The following is a 17,235-nucleotide window of genomic DNA, read 5'->3' as shown; positions in this document are numbered from 1 at the left end:
AGGCTTGGTAATTGCAGTCACTACTATATCTGGTCCAAGACTATGGAGCTGGAGAACTGAGGATAACAGAAAGGGGGCTCTGGCCATTAACCTAGTTTTTGTTTTTTACAACTGCTAGGAACAATTCAACACACCTGGCAAAATTACTGAAAGTACAATGATGGAAGGCTACTTTTAAAGATGAGAAACCATTATATGACCAGATGAACATCTCTCAAGGTACTTTTAACATGAGTCAGGCAATGTGTATTGACTACCCCAAAGAATGTATACTTCTACTTCAAGATCCAGGGTGGGTACAAAGAAATTTTTGTAAAGGATGACATACTAGAAAGGTGACTAGCCAATCTGCAATGGAAACTAGGGGGTTTTATGAATTACAACTGAGTAGATCACCTCTTGCTTAAAGAAAAAAATGCTTTAACATTAATTGGTGCTTATTTCATAAAAATTTGAAATAACACTGCATACAATTTTTAAAAATGTATTTTCCATTAAAAATACATTTTACATTTCCCTTTTAGAACTTAGCTGTCACTGTTTGCTTTTAATTTGGAGGGGAGGGTGGAGGGTGGAAGAGAACTAAATTTGTGATCATGTGGTGCGGAAACTTTCTCCACAAATGCGGATTTGCCACTTCTAATGAACTTAGAGAGTTGCTTATCGTACTGAGAGGTTAAAGTGATTTACCCAAGGTCACAGAGCCAGTATTTAGCAGGCCTTGAATCCAGGTGTCCCTGATTCTGACCGGCCATTTACTATATTATATTGTCTTTTATTTAGTAGTTTAATAACTAATGACAACAAAAATTTATATATAACAATATTTACAATAATTGGGCATCACTGGGAAATTAACTATTAAAGTGATATATATATATATATTTCATTTTAAAGATTATAGTGGTAAATTACCTCTGTCTTCCATAAACTTGTAAAGCTGTTGGAGGAAGTTGTCCCTCTCTTCAGGATCAAGCTCTTCTTCAGGCTGCAAAGACAAATGTTGAATAAATCGTTGAAAGAGGGGCCCAATATTCTCTTATGAAACTTTATTTTTTAAGGCTGAGAACAGGAAGAAATTCATTAAGATAAAAGCACGGTAACCGCAAACATTAGACAAGACATTAAACTTAACACGTAAAATTTGCACACATACAAGTATATTTAGGTCAACATGACTAACAATAACTAGGAAAGCTAAAAGAAAAACTGGAATAACACATAAGGAATCAGATATTTTTAAAAAGTGGCCTAAAAACAGGTCAAAAACATAGAATTTAAGAATCATCAGACTCCCTGAAAAATGACTAAATAAAGAAAACCTGGACAAAATAATTTAAGAAATCATCAAAGAAAACTGCCCAGATATATTAGAACCAAAGGGCAAAATGAAAACAGAATGAAAGTACACTGTCTTCAAGAGTCACAGAGAAAAAGTAAAGAAAGACAACTGGAGATCCTGAACATGATGTTTTATTTGTTTTTTGAAGAAAAGAGAATTTTTTTAAAAAAAAGGGATACTATTCAGGAAGAAATGAGGAAAAAGAGAGAAAAACTTGCCATTTTTCATAATTGGGGTATATCAGAAGAATATACAAACATGGGGGTGGTGATGAGGGGGGAATAAGTTATTTCATGAGCCTCACTTTGATCAGAATCAAAATCACATGCACATGTGCACACGCACTCGCGCGCACGCACACACACACACCTCATCCAGCTACACTCTTTTTGACTTCGTCATACCACTGGAAGCTCATCTCATTTCCCACCTGGGTGCATTCCTTTGCAGTTCTTCATCAAGCCTCTCCCCCTCACAGTGTCTTCTCTTCCCCTTAAGCCCATCCTGACCCATTTTTCAGCTTCCTTTTGCGTTCTGTCTTCCTTTATAAGATTATAAGCTCCCTGAGAGCAGAGACACATTCATGTTTGTATCCCCAGCACTTAGTACAAAGTCTGGCACAGAAAAGGCACTTAATAAATGTTTAATGACAAACACCAACCCAACCACCATACCATATATACTTTGGGGAAAATTTTACTGACCTAGTAGAAAATATCCCTGAGACTCTGTCCTAAGCCTAACTGTAAATCCAACCTGTTTCCTATTCTAAGGAGTTCTTGCTCTGATTTTAATTTTCTTTTGTTGGTAATCTAAAAATTCACATCCTCCACTATCTCCCAAAGTCTGCCCAAGCTCATGTTCGCTGTTTCCATGACACTATCTATCCATCTCATTCTCTGCTGTCCCTTTCTCCTTTTACCTTTAATCTTTTCCCAACATCGGGGTCTTTTCCAGTAAGTCCTGCCTTCTCACTGTGCACAAAGTATTTGAGCTTCATCTTCAGTATTTGACCTTCCAGTGAATAGTCAGAATTAATTTCTTTAAGTATTGACTGATTTGATCTCCCTGCTGTCCAAAGACTCTTAAAAGTCTTCTCCAGCACCACAATTTGAAAGCATCAACTTTGTGGTGCTCAGTTTTCCTTATAGTCCAACTCTCTCAAAGCTATATACTGCTACTGTAAAAACCATACCTTTGACTATATGGACCTTTGTCGTCAAGGTGTTCTTTCTGGCTTTTGGCACGCTATCCAGAATTGCCACAGCTTTCCTTCCAAGGAGCAAGGATCTTTTAATTTCATGGTTGCAGTCACTGTTTGCAGTGATCTTTGAGTCCAAGAATATACAATGTGACATTACTTTCATTTCTTCTCTATTTGCCAGGAAGTGATGGGACCAGTTACCAAGAGCTTAGTGTTTTTTTATTTAATGTTAAACTTCAAGCCAGCTTTTACACTCTCCTCTTTCACCCTCATCAAGAAGCTTCTTAGTTCCTCTTCACTTTCTGCCATCACAATGGTATCATCTGCATATCTGAGGTTGTTGATATTTCTCCCTGGAACCTTAATTCCAATTTTTAATTCATACAGCCTAGTATTTCGCATGATATGCTTGGCATTTAAGTTAAATAAATAACGCGATGATATACAGACTTGTACTCATTTTCCAATCTTAAACCAATCAGTCGTTCTGTTGCTTCTTGGCCTGAATGCAAATTCTCAAGAGACAAGTAAGATGATCTGGTAAGGGTCTATTATATCCAGGGCACTGTGCTTGGTGCTAGGCATACAGAGACAGGAATGAAAAACCCTACCAAAGGAACTACTGATGGGGAAAAAAACACAAGAATTGGAGAAGGAAGAGAACACTTCAAACTAGGGAATTTAAAACATTGTCAGGTAGGAGGCTGAAAGCCTTGAAAAGAGGCCAACGATCCAATTCAATTCATCAGGCATTTATTAATAACCTATTATGTGCCAAGCACAGCGCTGAAGGTAAAATGAAAAACTTGAAACAGTTTCTTCTGTAGCACTTAAGCTGTATGTGTGCCACACGTGAAGAGGGGCAGGCAGAGGCAGTACACAGGAGAAGAAAAACACATTATGCACTGACAAGTCGATATAAAATATGTACAAAGTAACAAATGGTGGCAAAGAACTGGAAACTGGGGAATGGCTGGACAAGTTATGGTATATGGATATGATAGAATAGTATTGTGTTATAAGAAATGATGAAGGGGATAGTTTTCAGAGAAACTTAGGAAGACTTGCATGAACCGACGGCTACTAAAGTGAGCAGAACCAGAACAATATACACATAATATTACTGCAAAGACAACTCTGAATGACTTTAGAATTCTGAGCATTGCAATAACCAACCATGATTCCAGAGGACTCATCATAGAGCATGCAACCCATATCTCAGGAGAGACGTGATGGACTCAAGAGTGAAGACTGAGACATGTTTTTGGATACGGTCAAGGGTGGAATTTGTTTTGCTTAACCATATATCATCTGTTACCAAGAAAGGTAATAAATCATTGAAACTTAATGGGATGAAATCCATAAAAGAAATGTCTCTGGAAGATAGTATTTTGTTCACATTAAAAAGGATAGGTAAAATAACAATATCAGTCAGTTTATTAAAGATATACTCTACTGTGAAGAAATCCTGGAATGAGGCAATAAGTATTTGGGTGAAGACTGGTGGAAGAGACAAAGAGAAGGATTTTGTCATTGTATATTACACACTACACGTATGAAAAAGGAAAACAGATCACAGGTTTGGCACATGAAAATGAGATAGAAGTAATGGGGGACTTCAATTATAGGGATATCTCTGGGACCTCTCTGCCAAAAACAGAACACCTAATAATTCCCTAGGGTGCCTTACTGATAATTCCATCCTTCAAAAGGTAAAGGACCAACAAAAGGAAATTCCACTCTGGATCTGATTCTCACCAACAGGGAGGAATTGGTTGGTGAGGTAAAAGAACATAATCATTCCACTTTAGAATTTCTGATAGCAAAGAGAAAATCTATGTGTAATACAACATGTACCCTAGGTATAGGAAAAGCAGATTTCAAATGGTTCAAAGCACAGAAACTTCATGGATTAAAATTCTACATGCTAAGTCAGTCCAGGAGGAATACTCAAGACTTCAAGAATGAAATCTTAATGACAGAAAAACAATTTCACTGTATAGGAAAAGGGGGAGGTGACTGAAGAGAATAATAAAGACTCACACATAGACCAACTTGGCTAAGAAAGTATGTATAGACGATGAAAGCAAAGGCAGGCAAAAGGTCTAGGAAAATACTGTAAAAAAAAATTGTGAGGAATACAAAATCTTGGAATGAACTGAGACTAATGATAAAAAACTAAAAACAACAAAAAGACCTTGTAAATTATACTTGGGAAAGATCAATAGCAACTCTAACGTATCACCTCACACCTATTAAATCTACAAAGGTGATAAAAGAATGAAAGTCAATGACCCAGGAGTTGTGAAAAGACAGGCATAATAATACATGATACTCAACGAACATTAAGCAAGCATTAAACTCAAGGACATGTATTAAATACTGGGGATACTAGGATAAAAATAAAACATATGTAAAGTGCTTTGCAAATCTTAAGCATTATATAGATGCTAGGTATTACTATATCATCTTTTTTTTTAAAGTTCCTGCCTTTGAGAAGCTTACATTCTATCTGTAGATTCTAATAACAATAAAAACTGACCTTAGTGTTTCAACATTGTATTATTTGATTTTCACAATTTCATTCATGTAGAAATTTAAAAGCATTATGACCATTACTACCACAGTGCCTGGCATAAAGTAAGCATTGAATAAATGTTTTATCTATCTTTTTTGATTACCATCCTAAAGATGAGGGAACTGAAGTTCAGAGAGGGAAACTTGTAAGTATTCAGAAGTAACCTGCATCTGGGCCCCCAACTAACAACTGTCACAAGCAGAATACAAAGCCAGGTCTTCCTGACTTTCCACCAAGTCCTGGTTTTCTTTTAACATCATTTCATATGCAACAGATTGGCAGATTTGAACAGTTTAACTTGCTTTACTTAAAGCTAATATTCTGGTCAAGAAAGATAAGCCCCAAATTTTATAATAAAAGGTATAATTAAGTATACATGACTTTCAATGTTATAGAGAGACTGTTAGTATGCTATACTGCATTATGTCAATAAAATTATTCCTCTTCTACCCTGCCACCCCTGACCCCAATAAGGAAAATAAATGAACAAAAATAATTGTGCCCTGTAGGACAGTATCATTAGGTGTGAGCTTTGGTTCATGAAGTCAGCTCCCAAAGACACTGTATCAGAGGTATCAGTCTCAGCACCTAAAATACATTTTTTCAGTCACTGTCCACATTGTCAGCCACCCTCTCCTGCCTTTTTTGGGGGGTGGAGGGCAGGAAACACATTCCAAGCACAGTGGACTTTTCCAAAGGCAAGAAGTGGAATGTCAGTTTGGGTGGCATATATACTATGTGAAGGAAAATAATGTGAAATAAACAAAAAGGCAGACTGGAGATAGATTGTGAAGGGCACTGAATGACAGACTGAGGGCTTGTATTTTAATCTAAAGGCCCTCTTGCTTCTCAAATACACCCTCCTCGTGGTTGCCAAAATAATCTTCCTAAAAACCTTTGTCTGTGTCTTTCCTCTGCTCAAGAACTTCAGTAGCTCTATTCTTCTTCATATACTATATGTTCAAGTGAAACTATTCTAACACCCCCCACCTCCATGCCTAAAATAAACTCTCTCCTCACCTCTACCTCTTAGAATCCCCTGGCTTCTTTAGAGGCTATCATCTCCTACAGGTGACCTTCCCTAGTCGCTTCAATCAATCCACAAATATTTCTTAATTACCTCCTATGTTCCAGTCACTGTGTTGGGTGCTGGAGACAGAAAAACAGAAGTGAGACAAGTCTCCATCCTCAAGGGACATTATACCCTACTTTCATTATATATACTTTTTCATTTCATTATATATAAATGTTGTTCATGTTTTCTTCCTCCTTGTATGATAATGTATAAACTTATCCATTTACATGTTGCATATCTGAAGAAAAATATTAACTCCTTAAGGCCTGGGTCTGTTTTTGTTTTTCATCTTTGTATCCCTAATGCCTAGAAAGTGCTTTGTATATAGAAAGTTCTTAACAAATGACCATTAGACAGAGCTGGATTCACTGAAAAGTCTTAAGGCAAGAGTCACACATTCAGATCTGTGCTTTAGGAAGACTATATTGTCAACTGTGTGGAGAATGGACTGGAAAAGAGAAAGACTGGAAGCAGGAAAACTAATTAGGAAGCTATTGAAATAATCCAGGCAAGAAGTGATAAATGATTAAATTAGGGTGATAGCCAAACAAATGAAGAGAAAGCTAAAGAACTAGGAGATATCAGGAAGATAGAAACAAGAAAACAGCAAGGCTCTCACATCAATAGAGAACAGCTGAGGATGACTCTAAGATGGTGAACCTAGACAGTGGTGACTTCAACTGAAGTCTAGAGGAGACAATGGTATAAGAAGGGAGATAAAGAATATAAAGAATACTGTTTTGGGTATATCAAGGTTGAAATGCTGATGAGACTGAATGTCTAATAAGAAGGGACTGGAGATCAAGAGGAAGAGATATGGGTTCACCATACAAGATCTGAGAGTTATCTGCATAGAGATGATAGTTGAATCCTTGGAAGTTGATCAAGAGAATGTACCGGAATTGTGGTGGAATTCCTCTCTTCTGGAGAGGACTATATAAAGGGCTATAAAACTGTGCATACCCTTTGACACGGCAATACCATTACCAGGTCTGTATCCCAGAGATTAAACAAAAAAAAAAAAGGAAAAAGACTTATATGTACAAAAATATAGCAAATCAAGGGATGCCCATCAAATGGGGAATGGCTGAACAGGTTGTGGTACATGACTGTGTTGGAATAGTATTATGCTATAAGAAATGATGAGCAGGATGCTCTCAGAAAAATCTAGAAAGATTTCCATGAACTGATGTAAAGTGAAGTAAGCAGAACCAGGAGAACACTGTATACAGTGACAGCAAGATTCTATGATGAATGCTTTAGCTATTCTCATTAATACAAAGATCCAAGGCAATTCTGTCAGACTTGTGATGAAAAATGGTATCCACCTTCGGAGAAAAGAACTGATGAAATGTGAATACAGATCGAAGCATATTATTTTTTACTTTATTTTTTGTCTGTGTTCTCTTTCACAATATGACTAATATGGAAATGTTTTTGCATGACTATACATGTATAATGTATATAAAATTGCCTGCCTACTCAATGTAGGGGGAGGGAAAAAAGAGAGGGAGAAAATTTGGAACTCAAAAAATTTTTTAAATGAATGTTAAAAACTATTTTTACATGTAATTGGAAAAAATATTAAAAATGAAAAAAAAAAGAATGTAGACTCAGGGACTAGGGCAAAGCCTTGGGGTACAGCCTCACTTGGAAAAGTGGCCATAAATAATGAGCCCACAAAGAAGACTGAGAAACATTCAGGCAGGTAGGTATGAACGAAGAGGAGCATTGTCAAAGACTACAAGGAAAGAATAAGTACTCACAAGAAGTAGTATACAGCAGTGGCAAAAGCTGCAAAGAACTTGTGGGATGAGGACTGTGAATAGGCCATTAAATCTAATTGTTATAAAAATTGATGGAAATCTTAGGAAGAATAGTTCTAGGCAACTGGTAGAGTCAAAAGCCAGATTTATAAAGGGTTCACAATTTATCAGGAGGTAAGGAAATGGACACAATAATTATGGGTTGACTTTTCTATGAGTTTGTCTATGAAAGAGTAAAGACACAGGCTGAGGGCAGAGTAAACTGAAGATTTTTTTTAAAGGATGGAGGCAGACCAGCATGTTTGCAGACACCTGGGAAGGAGAATGTTGATAAGGAAAGGTCAGAGACAACAGAGTGAAGGGGAATTACCAAAAGACCCAGAGGATAAAGGACAGGATGGAATTAAAGGCATCCACAGAGGGTCTGACTTTGGCAAGAAGACCTACCTTTTCCTCAAAAAGTAAAGCAAAGGAAGAGAAAATGGGGGCACAATAGTTTTGAGATAGTAAGTGGATAAGAATGGGGAGCTTGTGATGGATGGCCTTGATATTCTCAGTGAAGTAGGTGAGATCCTCTGCTGAGAGAAAGGAAGAAAGGAACCTAAGAATGTCTTGAGTTTTAAAAACCCTTGATGTGCAAATAAGTAAATTCAAGTGCCTGGGTAGTCTTCCTTTCTTGACTTTGCTGCCCCTCTACCTCTCTTCTAGACACTCTTATGAGACTGGTAATCTTTCAGAACTTTATCAGCTATTCTAGCTTAACTGTTAATAGTTTGTTTCATTTATTGTTTTAAAGTGTGCTTTATAATTTTCATAATAAAATACAAAAATTGTATAACAAGAAAAATTGATCATCAGAATTTCATGATTAAAATGCTCTATAACAAAAATAATGGAACTATCAAAAAACTTTGGAAAATCAGAAACCATTACTAATTTGTAAACTGCTAAAGAATTCTAAGTAGCTTAATATTTACAAACTATCACCTAATATAATTCTTTGATAAAACTTATATTTTATTTTCAGTTGTCCATATTTCAAGAATTACAACTTAGAATGAAATTTTGTTTTTTTCATAGATGTTCTTATATCTTTGACATGATGGATAAACAACCATTCAGTGATGAATGACATCAAACTTTGAAAATAAATGGAATGAATACTCTTGAATCACAAATTATAATTTCTTATCATATGGTCATAACTGAGACATCTGGGTTGAACAAAAGCAATCAGTTTAAATTTTAACCTGATGTTTCTCTGAAATAAATAAAAAATGAGAATGTAAATATATTATTCGTTTAAAATAGGGGCAGCTAGGTGGCGCAGTGAGTAGAGCACCAGCCCTGGAGTCAGGAGGACCTGATTTCAAATCTGACCTCAGACACTTGACACAATTTACTAGCTGTGTGACCTTGGGCCAAGTCACTTAACTCCAATTGCCCTGCCTTCCCCCCTCCAAAAACCTAAATAAATAAATAAGAATTAAAAATAAAAATAAAATATAAACTAGTAAATCTTCAAATAATATATCATACATCCTTTTCTAAGACACAAATAAACAATAACATTAAACCAAATAATACTACACATTCAGTAAATACTTATTGTGAATACTCCTTTTGTAGAGCAAAATTAAGTCTTCCTACACAGTGGCTTAAGCAAATTTTATTTAAATGAAAACAGCCCTAGCTACATACTCAGTAAGTTACATGTGAAACAAAAGTATAACATGTCCACAAAAGTATAACTGTAGTGCAATTGGTAAGTGACAGTCTCAAAATATGACAAACAAGAATAACTATTTTAAAATGCCTACTTTCAGAAGTAATTAATCCCTCACAGAAAAACAATAACCCAGAAAAAATTAAGGCCCTTCTGTTTAGTATGTCAAATATTGTTTTAAGCATATGGAGAAATACTTCCAAAAGTTACTGATCTGTAAACTTTGAATGAAGGAGGAAAACACTACACAGTTCTTCTGAACACTTAGAAAATATATTCATGCTCTTGCACTAAAATCCTATTCTGATGCCTTAGTGTGACATGGAAGTAACTGATTTCTTGAAGACTATACCAGCAGATTATAAGCTCTGGCACATTTCAGCAAACTGGAATGGGTTCGAACAGTAGATGATTGGCCACCAAATAATGAAGAAAATATAATTTACTATTTTTAATAACAATCAGTTTTATGTCAAAAAATAAATACCAGCAGACCAAAACTGGATGGATCCATGATTTCACAAGTGTGTTCTCCTACACAAATGCTTGTTGCAACTCTTCCATGCTTTTTCATCCTGTAATTCTTGCCCATGTCCTTCTGTAAGTATTAGAAAAAAAATCTATCTAATGTCCTAAAGGCTTTCTTTTTCTTTGAACATTTCAAGGACAATCAACCTGCTCCTTTGGGTTGTCAATCTGTTGGGTCTCATTCTCACTATATGTCTTTTATGATGCCTTTTACATTAGTTCTTGCACTGTTAACATGCTACAACCTACTTATTTTTCTCTTACTCTGAATTACTTGTAATTTTATTTCTTTGGAGATTGTGGTATTCCATGATTCTCTGTCATAATGCATCATAAGGAATTATTAAAGAGATGAGTTTTTTCAGCAGAGAGCAATTTGGGACAACAAAAAAGGCACAGTACAAATTCCAAGATGTAAATCTGCTTGATCCCTCAAGTTTTAATTTAAGTATTGGTATTTTTATTTAAATCAGCAGATCCTAAAACCATTCTGAATAGTAGTAATTAGAGTATCCATTAGGCTACCTCAAATAATTTCTAATATAGCTACATCTCAACTCAGAAATATTAAAAATTGTCAAAATGTAGAGCCAAGTCAAGTATACTTATAAAATATTAAATGGTATAAATAAAAGCCTTACACATTTATGTATATATACACACATCCAAGACAACCACTCAATCACTATCAATCATTTAATTTTAAAAAGCTAAGTGACTGATAGGAAATTAATTTGTTTAATGAGATAGTGAACTTCCTATCTATCATTAACACTGGTTCCAAAAACTCACAGATGACAAATACAAATCAGTTTGGTTCCAGAAATGCCACTACAGCTAGTTGAGGAAATAAGCTATTTTTCTTTATGACTATTTTTAAAGTGATGTCTGTACACAAAGAGCCTGGTGATTCATGCTTAGGACAAAAAATTTGTGAAACGAAGTTGAGTGTGTCAGTTACTCTAGGAAAACATTGTTGTGTGGCTAATATAGCTATACGATCACAGAAAATTTCCATTTTCTCCCCATTTAAAAATTATTATTTAAATTCTCTATTCCATCCAAATGTGTATATCTGATGCTTACAGAAAGAAGAATTCCTCCTGAATGTTATACTCAGTTAATTTAAATTTCAAGATTTTAAAATGGCTTATGAGATTTAGAACAGAAAGGGAATTTAGAGGTCATCTTATCCAACTCTACTTGCAGAAATAAGAAGCAAGAGGCCTAAAGAAGCTAAATAATTTGCCCGGGATTACACTGGCAGTAACCCAGATCCTGACTCCAAATTCCATTTTCGTTCTACTAACATGCTGTCACTGGCTTTATCTTTTCAGAAAAGGTAACTTTGCTAGATTTTTTAGAACTTATGTATTTAGAGATAGCACGGCAACATGGAGTCTGCCCCAGAGTTAGGAAGGCCTAGGGACAAGTTCTGAGGAGATGGCTGTAGGACACTTGCAAGTCATTTATCCTCTTAGTGACTCTAGTAGCTCTCTAAGACTGAGCTGCAGAAGAGTTATTGACTTGCATTAGCAGAAGATATTTCCTTACTAAAGAGCTACCTTCACCAATGAAATCACAGATCTAGACCCATCAAAATATATTCTATGGAGATCTTGTATTACAATAAATGAAATTCATACTGTATCTCTTCTCCTGTCCCCACCTATCCATTAATATATTGGCTCTATCAGCAAATTGCTTTTGGCTATAATCTTATCCAACTAGTTCTTACAGTTGGTGAAACTACTCTCGTATCAATACCACAACTTTAAAAAAATCTTCACTCTAAAAAGCAAATGTTGGCAAATGCTAATAAGTGTAGGCATGGGACAGTTTTGTAAAGACTTCCCATTATTCTTAACGCTAAATGTGGACAGGAAGTATGTGCACATGTGTGCACACATGTGTAAAAGTGCTTGCATGTGCAAAACCTGAGAAATCTTGTTCATTTGTCCTGTGTAATCTGACCTGAAGCAAGGCTGAATATAACCTTTATGCTATGAATAAAAGGCTCACTATGTTGTAGGAGACATGTTTGACCTATTTATAAGAACAAACTATTTTAAAGAGATTTGACCCTTTTTTTAATTATTAATCACATTATTCTGACCAATTAGCCATATTTATTCATTAAAAAACAATGATTTAGCAGTAGGTCTACATCATTAGGTGGTATTAAAATTTCACTTAACTGCAATTAGTTTTGCTTAGATTAGTGCTTCCAATAAATTATTATACATAATAACAAAGTTTAGCTGTACAAACAAACATGCAAATGAAGCATTTTTTACCCAAAGTGTACATGAATTGGTCATCCACAAATGTTTCTTCACTTCTCATAAGAGAACTCCTTTTAAAATTTTCTGAAAATATCTATGCACATTTAGCAAAAACAGTTTAGGAGATCTGGATAAAAATGTATTTACAGAATGAGCAGAAAAATCTCCGAATGGCTAAATCCCTCTGGAATACTTACTTTAGATGTCCTAAACAACCATCTATGTCCCCTTGTAGGCTAAGCTGCTCTATTCAACCCAAACAAAAATAAGTCAAAAGTAAATGAAAAGTTGACAACCCTGCTTGCTTGAAGCTGTACTTCTACAAGTTCCTGTCACATTCTAAAGTATGACAATAAACTTTTTAAATAGAAATATTCTAAATTAACCTTGGATTACTCCTTACTCTAATAACAAAAAAGAGAATTATGATTTTAACCTCAAAGACAGATGCTTCTTTCAGTACATTTAATTCAAAATTACTTAGCTTTAGAATCACCTCTGGCAATAGAATAACAGTTAGAATCTTAAACCTTACCCAATTCCAAAAAATTCAACTGATTCATTTTCTGTGCAATTCTCTGAAGCCTAAACTACATTAGCTACCCAAAGTAACGTTACCCTTATTCACCCCAAAAAAGAAGGGGGGAGATGTTTAAAATCAAAGTTCCTTCAGGGTAAGGCTATGGGTATACATTTAAATGATAGGTGTTATCAAAATACTTACATACCAACATAAGTCAGTATGTACCTGAACCTGAAATCTTAAAATTCTCACTGCAATAACACTAAAGCATCAAATACCTATATGATTTCATTGTATGAAATTTGGTTGCCCCACAGACTCCAAAGCCAGCCAGCATACAGCATTTTTTAGACTATCTGTTTGACCAGTAAACCCATAACACTTCATTAGAATGAAAGCCTTTGATTACCTCGTTAAATTTCAAGGTGGTTTTGGCTATTTGTAATGAAATAAAATTATCTGACCTCATTTATTTGGTAAGGGCCTATAATGATAAAGTCAGATAGGCCTGTGCTGTATAGTCGTCAGATTTAAATTCTTATTTTGAGTGCCTTTCCCTATCTTTGATTTGACAAAGATAGAGGAAAGTATCTTATACTTTATCAAAGCAAAGCAAACTAGGAAATGAAAAATGAAAAAGAAAGTAGGTGTCATCTATCAGCTGGAATGATTCAGCAATTGAATCCTTAGAAGTAGCTGCCCAAAATGCAGTTTATTTTTTTAAGCAACCAAAAAACTCAGTCAAGAAAATCTACCTGTTTAGACTGAAAACAAACAATAATCAGTTCTAATCAAACAGTTCAATAATATATTTAAGACTTATAACCTTGTGAAATATAATTTAATCCAATAAATGATATAAATCAATGCCCCTATTTGGGATGGGGGGATAAGGAAAGAGTGTGCATCTGTTTTTTTCCCTATAGGTAAAAAGTACCCAATCTACTTTACTATTTTATTAAATAATGCCTTTATGACCTAATAGATAGATGCCTTAAATCTCAGGGTTCTCACCTTATTTAATGCTCTTACTTGTCACCTGCAAACAATAGGTACCTACAGGTCTTCCTTATCCTTTTATATAGCACTTTTATTTTCTTAGAGAAGAGATTATAATATTTATCAGTTGTAGAAAAAAGGCTAACTGCTTATTCAGATTTGTACATACATTTTAAAACACATCTCTCTTTTCCTTTGTTTAAAAATTCAGAGGGGTTTTGGGCAGAATGAAGACTAAGGAAGAAAGAAGAAAAATTGTAGCAAGAACAAAACACACTTGAAAGATTTAATATTTAGCATTTACAATGCAGAATTCTAAAAGATTTTAATAAAAGGTTGTAACAGACTGCATCAGCTCACACCCTGCAAAATGTGGCCTGTTCACTCTGAAAAGCACATATCCCCCAAATAAATAAATAAATGATTTTTGAAACTACAAAGACAAAATAAATTTAACAATCTCTTTATATTGCAACTTCAGTTTTGCTAAACTATCACATTAACATATTGGTTTGCAAATCTACTTCATATTTCAGGAAAATAATTATTCGTTCTGATTTTCTAAAAATAGATTCCAACTGTCTTCTTACCAGAAAACATTTATTTACCCTTGATCCCACCACATTCTCTACAGCATTTAAGCCTACAATTCTCATTTAAGTTCATATTTTTAGTAAATAAAATGGTATTCAATATATTAGACATACAAAAATTCTTACCTATATGATGCATTTTCTTTCAAATGTAAACTGGTTAGATTCTTCTTCTACTTAGACAGCACAATGTTTAGGCATTTTTTAGTCTAACTTGCAAATATTTGCTTTCTTACTCATGGCATAGCATCCACACAGTTATACTGCATTACTTACATTCTCTTCCACATAAAAATCAGACATTACATGAAAGGAAAAGAAAGACAGTCCATTTCAAAGCATCTGGCAAACCTCCACTGGCAACCTGCCAAGCCTCTGCTAAACCTTCCTGTCTCTCTGAGCATGCTCACATAAAACTAACAGCATGTTACTATAGCAACACCGTAGGTATCCTATAAGTATGAACAGCCATTCTGATTTCAGTAACAAAACCAAATATTGCCGGGGAACTGTAAGGAAGGAATTACTTGACCTTCTTTATCTCTCCTCTCCACCCCCCCCCAAAGTAAACATTTTATTTTCAAAGAAGCTGATTTCTGTTCAGACAATAAAAACATTACACTTTTCTGAAGCAAATACCCAGAATGTACAAATATCCTCACTTTTCCATATCTCTACTCCCCATTAACTCCTTCATCCAAAAGCAAAGGGAATATTTGATATGTAATATAAAGCAATTTCATGTTACATGAAAAAGTCAATTACTTAACATAAAATATAAATAGCATATGGCATAAGGGAGTACTTCATATGATTTTATAACATGTTTGCTTGAATATTACATATATGTGTGTATGAAAAGTTTAACAGTAAGATATGGTTAATTTGAAGAATTTAAACTTCCCCTAGCTTCACAAACTGACAAATGAGAATTAGGGGAGTAAATACATGATAATGCACAAATTTGTTATATATTCCCTAATATCTTTTAACATTTGGGCTTTTTCTGGAAAAAACTTTAATGAAAATAAAGAAGTTACATATAATCATTATTTTAATTTGGAACTATCTTTTTGTAATTTGTTTCTCTTTTCCCCAACACTTAGATCTAAGAAGACTGTTTCTATTTTGGAGTGGAAAGGTGTTGCAGAGCTATGATTTCATTAGAGGGATATCTTGGTTTTTGGAAAGGTAAAACTAGGGATTTAAATAAGAACTGCAGCCTGATAATGTGAAGAACTCACAACAAAGGAAAACTGTTTTCTTACAAAGATAGAGTGGAAATCTTTTTAGAAAAATCAGAGGTTGGAGGTTACATTTGCTGAAATGAAAGCAGATTTGCCAGTTCACTTTGAAAGAAATGAAAGCACTGTTTAACACCATCATCTGTTATAGAGAGAGCTGCTCAAATGTCAGAGGCAGAACTTGAATCCAGGTGTTCCTGACTGCAAGTCTGGTATCCACTACACCAGGCTGCCTCTCCTGATTTAAGTCTAACAGGCTATGAACATAAATGACCTGATGTTTACTTCATTTCTTCCATACCCAAAAGATCTATGATTTTATTGGTGTGGGAACTTTCTCCATCTAGACAGATGCAAACTTACTAAGCTGGTTGTCTTCAAGCACTGCTATAGCTGAAAAATGCCTTCCTTTTCAGCCAACTTGGTGATGAACTGCCCTAAAGTCCTTGGACAACAGGGCTCACTTGAAGCCTTTGTAGGCTGGGGGGACCTAGCAGAGGGTACATTTGGTGAGCATAACCTTTGGAAGCCCAGAGTCACATCCATAACCATGATGAAGCAAAAAAGACGAGAGAGCAGCCTTCATTTACCAGTCAAACAAAATAAAACCCTAAGACCCAATTTCAACTAGGAAAGGTGGGTAGTGTGGCTATCAAAGAAAAGCCAAAACTTAATTTAAACTTGAATAAAAATCTTATTTTTTGATAATGTGGAGGAAACCACAACAGAGGGTAACTGGCATAAAAATACAGTGGAAACCTATTTTTTTTTTAAAGAAAAATCAGAGGTGGAAGGTTATATTTTTCTGAAATCAAAGCATATTTGCTAGTTCACCTAGGGGAAAAAAATAAAGTATTCCTTTACCAAAAGAGTCTTAAAGCTATTAAACATTTTAATTATAACTTCAGCATCATCAAATTTTACTTACAATCTCTTCTTCCTCCTTTGCATTCTCTTTATCTTTTTCTTCATCACTTTCCTCATTTGCTCCATCTTCATCATCACTACTGGATGACTCAAGGATTTCACTTATGTCCATCTTCCAGTTGTCAGGAACAACTTTGGTTTTTAAGAAAGTGCTTGCTTTTTGGAGGCCTAGGAAGAATAGTATCTACTTACTATAAGCCAAGTCACATTTTATAAAAGTATATAAAACTGAAGTTTAAAAAAAATACAAACTTAGACTGTGAATGAAGTATTCAATCAACTTATCAAGTATTATGTTAAGTAACTGAAAATAGCAACAAATGAATGACTACTCAGTTTTGTTTCATTCTGACCTCCAAAATAGGCATAACTTCAACAGACAGTATTTCATATAAACAATGAAGCAACAAAGTAATCATTTAAAGCTGAAACATGAAATAATGGA

At 34.8% G+C, this 17,235-nt stretch overlaps 1 protein-coding gene across 2 annotated transcripts in view; it reads right to left on the bottom strand.

The window, feature by feature from the left end:
* Positions 1 to 17,235, bottom strand: part of ARID4A (AT-rich interaction domain 4A) — an 83,119-nt gene that overhangs the window by 30,564 nt on the left and 35,320 nt on the right. For both annotated transcript variants that reach the window (XM_036734918.1, XM_036734919.1), the window contains exons 11-12: positions 16,792 to 16,958; positions 916 to 988 (exon numbers count right to left, since the gene is read on the bottom strand). In XM_036734918.1, coding sequence (XP_036590813.1) covers positions 916 to 988; positions 16,792 to 16,958 — 240 coding nt within the window. The remainder of the gene's footprint in view (positions 1 to 915; positions 989 to 16,791; positions 16,959 to 17,235) is intronic.

Source organism: Trichosurus vulpecula, chromosome 8 (assembly GCF_011100635.1).
Source record: "Trichosurus vulpecula isolate mTriVul1 chromosome 8, mTriVul1.pri, whole genome shotgun sequence".
Classification (NCBI taxonomy): domain Eukaryota; kingdom Metazoa; phylum Chordata; class Mammalia; order Diprotodontia; family Phalangeridae; genus Trichosurus; species Trichosurus vulpecula.
Note: the sequence above shows the minus strand (reverse complement) of the source record. Positions and strands in the feature narration are given on the sequence as shown.